This window comes from Buceros rhinoceros, unplaced genomic scaffold (genome assembly GCF_000710305.1).
Source record: "Buceros rhinoceros silvestris isolate BGI_N320 unplaced genomic scaffold, ASM71030v1 scaffold21492, whole genome shotgun sequence".
NCBI lineage: Eukaryota > Metazoa > Chordata > Aves > Bucerotiformes > Bucerotidae > Buceros > Buceros rhinoceros.
This window is the reverse complement of record NW_010398599.1, coordinates 441-3605: the sequence shown is the minus strand read 5'-3', so window position 1 is coordinate 3605 and position 3165 is coordinate 441. Positions and strand designations below refer to the sequence as shown.

General features: G+C 59.4%; 1 protein-coding gene across 1 annotated transcript in view; it reads left to right on the top strand.

Moving 5' to 3' along the window:
* The window catches only part of LOC104489050 (discoidin domain-containing receptor 2-like), a 9204-nt gene extending 7293 nt beyond the window's left edge, over positions 1–1911 (top strand). The window contains 3 exon segments of the mRNA XM_010131165.1: positions 76–402; positions 950–1099; positions 1508–1911. Of these exon segments, the coding sequence (XP_010129467.1) occupies positions 76–402; positions 950–1099; positions 1508–1645 (615 nt within the window). The 3' untranslated portion in view covers positions 1646–1911.
* The last annotated feature ends 1254 nt before the right edge of the window (positions 1912–3165 follow it).

Genomic DNA, 3165 nt, shown 5'->3' with positions numbered 1-3165 from the left:
AGCAGGCAGGCAGCCCCACCGCCGGCCACGCCCCCACCGTCAGGTAGCACCGTCAGGATGGGCAGGGGCAGGGAGGGCTGCCTGCTCTAGGCACCCTGCCTGGCTGTGGGCACCCTGGCTGCTCTCCTTCCCAGTGCCTCAGTCCTCCCTTGTCTTCCCCCTGGCTACTACAGCGACCTGCGGTTCATGGCCACCCAGATCGCCTCTGGCATGAAGTACCTCTCCTCCCTCAACTTCGTGCACCGAGACCTGGCCACGCGCAACTGCCTGGTGGGGAAGCAGTACACCATCAAGATAGCCGACTTCGGCATGAGCAGGAACCTCTACAGCGGGGACTACTACCGCATCCAGGGACGGGCGGTGCTCCCCATTCGCTGGATGTCCTGGGAGAGCATCCTGCTGGTACGCAGGGCCTGGGCTCCTCTGGGACCACAGCCCTGGGGCTGCTCACAGCCTCTTTTCCTCAGGCTGGGGTGTGCAGAAGGGGGAGGGAAGGCTCTTCCCCCTGCAGCCCAGCTTTGGGGTGAAGCGTGCAGAAAGCAGGACTGATAGCAGATTTTCAGGATGGGATGAGGGACTACAGTGATCCTTGGTGTTCTGGCACCCAGCCTTTGAGTGGGATGCTTGACATTTTCTTCTGGCCAGGGTCAGACCTGGAAGAGGGAGCAGGGTTGCTTTTGATCTTTGCAGGGAGCTGGGTCGTTTGCCAAGCTCCAACTCTCAGAGCAGTCACTGCAAGTCCAACCTGGAGCTCCCCAGGCTCTGGCCCCGGGCAGGGAGCAGGTCTGTTGGGACCAAACTCCCCTCTCTGGACCCACATGCAGAAGCACAAGCATCCAGAAGGAGGTTTTGAATGCTCATGTGCTCATCGAGCTCATGGAGCTCGTGTGCTCATAGAGCAGGATGGCGTAATGCCCATGTCCAACCCCACTCTGCTCCCTCTGGCCAGGGCAAGTTCACGACAGCCAGTGACGTGTGGGCATTCGGCGTGACACTGTGGGAGACCTTCACGCTCTGCCGGGAGCAGCCCTACTCCCAGCTGTCCGATGAGCAGGTCATTGAAAACACCGGCGAGTTTTTCCGGGACCAGGGCCGGCAGGTAGGGAGGGGATGGGACTGGATGGGATGGGACAGGATGGGATGGCACAGGACAGGCAATGGTGCACCTGGGACACTGGGGACCTGGGGAAAGACTTTAAGGCGACCAGGTAGGGAGCTGGGTTATGGGGAGTTATGGGACAGGAGCTTCTCTGGAAGGAGTCCTGGTGAAGGACAAACCCTGCGCTTTACACAGCCCAAGGCACTGCTTGCCCGCTGACCCCGCTCGTGTTTAGCCGGGCTGGGAGGCAGGAGTGTGACCTTCTGGGGGTTCCCTTGCCCTTGAACACGCAGCACCACAGTCCCTGCCCCGCTGCCCAGAGAAACGGGGCTCCGCAGGAGTGGTTTGCTTCCTGGTTTCTGTAGCAGTAACTCTCTCCCTTTGTCTCCTGTGTCCTTTGCTTTGAAGATGTACCTTCCCCAGCCCGCACTTTGCCCTGACTCAATCTATAAGCTAATGCTCAGCTGCTGGAGACGGGACACTAAAGATCGACCCTCCTTCCAGGACATCCATCGCCTTCTCCAAGAGTCAGCCAGTGAAGAATGACCCTTTGCCTCCCCCCGGCCTGGTCCCCATCCCTCCCCGTCCCCAGAGGAGCCCTATACACAAACTGAAGCCACTTCACTCGGACTTAGCAATAAAACCCAGGCAGCTGGTGTTGTTCTCATTGTACAGTGAAGCCTCAGAGGAGAACCCCAAGGGCAACAAGGAGAGCCACGGCATGGGACGACTCGGACCTGCCGCTCGCTTGCTAACCAGAGCCTGGCAGCGACGCGGGCTGAGATGAGAGTTATTTATTGATGCGGCGTGTTCTTGGTGATGACGACTGGGACAGAGCTGCTTCTCTCCCCCAGTCAGAGGGGAGGAACGTCAGCTGGACTTTCTCCACGAGGAAGCTCCTGGCCCGTGCGCAGGAGGCTCCTGGGGAAGGGTTGCATGTGGGTACATGCCCGCTGAAGCAGGGACTGCCTGGCAGCCACTACCCGCTCAAGGAGGAGCTGGGAGTTGTCACTAGCTCACGGCAGGCTGTGCAATTACGGGATAGAAACAAAACCTCTCTGGACATTCTGGCCTTTGGACACGCTGTGCGGAGGGACAGGAAGCCTCGTTCCTGCTGGCCAGACCCCAGTGGCACAGGGAGAAGCCTGACACACTTCTAGCTCGCACCTGGCTGCTGGAGTGGGCAGCACACTCAGCTGCGGCTCCTTTGTGTCAGCCAGGGAGGTGAGGGTGAGGGCATGCCAGCCTGGACAAGAGACACACTGACGGGACCTCCTCTCACCAACCACAGCCACTCCAGAGCTGCTCAGTTGCCCACGAAATGCATTTTGGATGCCCTGTGGGTGCTGTGCGGCAGCTGGCGGTGGGATGTTAGCACCTTTCACCTCCAAGGGGAAATCTCCAGGTCCTCCTCTCCCAGGGCTAACCTGAACCTTCACCTGCCATGAGAGGAAAGCACATAGCGCAGCTTTTGCCAGCTGCTGCCCGATGCCCCAGCATGCAGCAGCCTGTGGGCATGGAGTCGTTCGCACCCCGGCCCTCCCTGGCTCTCAGGCAGAGGATTGCAGCTCAGCTGGACCACCCGTCTGACACCCATCTGTCCTCCCGGATCCAGCAACTCCGTGGACAAACTGGGCAGGTGCCAAGGCCGTGCGATCCCCCAGGAGCAGCGGCAGGTTTCCCGTCGTACCCCAAAACTGGATCCTCCTGTGGCTGGATGGGAGGAACTTTGTACTTAGAGGGTACATGGACCCCTCCGTACTTTTGTATGCATTAGTTCAGTACCATCAAGTTGCACGCGGCACAGTTTCTAGTATACTATTGCTAAGAGATATATATATTCAGTAGATGCACCTATATATAGGGGCAAACCCGCTGAAGAGACACTTTCTACGTGAATCTGGTTGTGTGGTTTCCTTGCGGCGCTTCAGGAGGCATCTCGCCTCCTTTGTGGGCACCCCTGGGAGCCCGTACCCGCCTGCGGGGTGGCTCTGGGGCTGCACCGCATGCCACGCGATGCAGTGTGGGAAGCAGCACACCGGAAAAAGCGTAAGAGATGGAGGAAG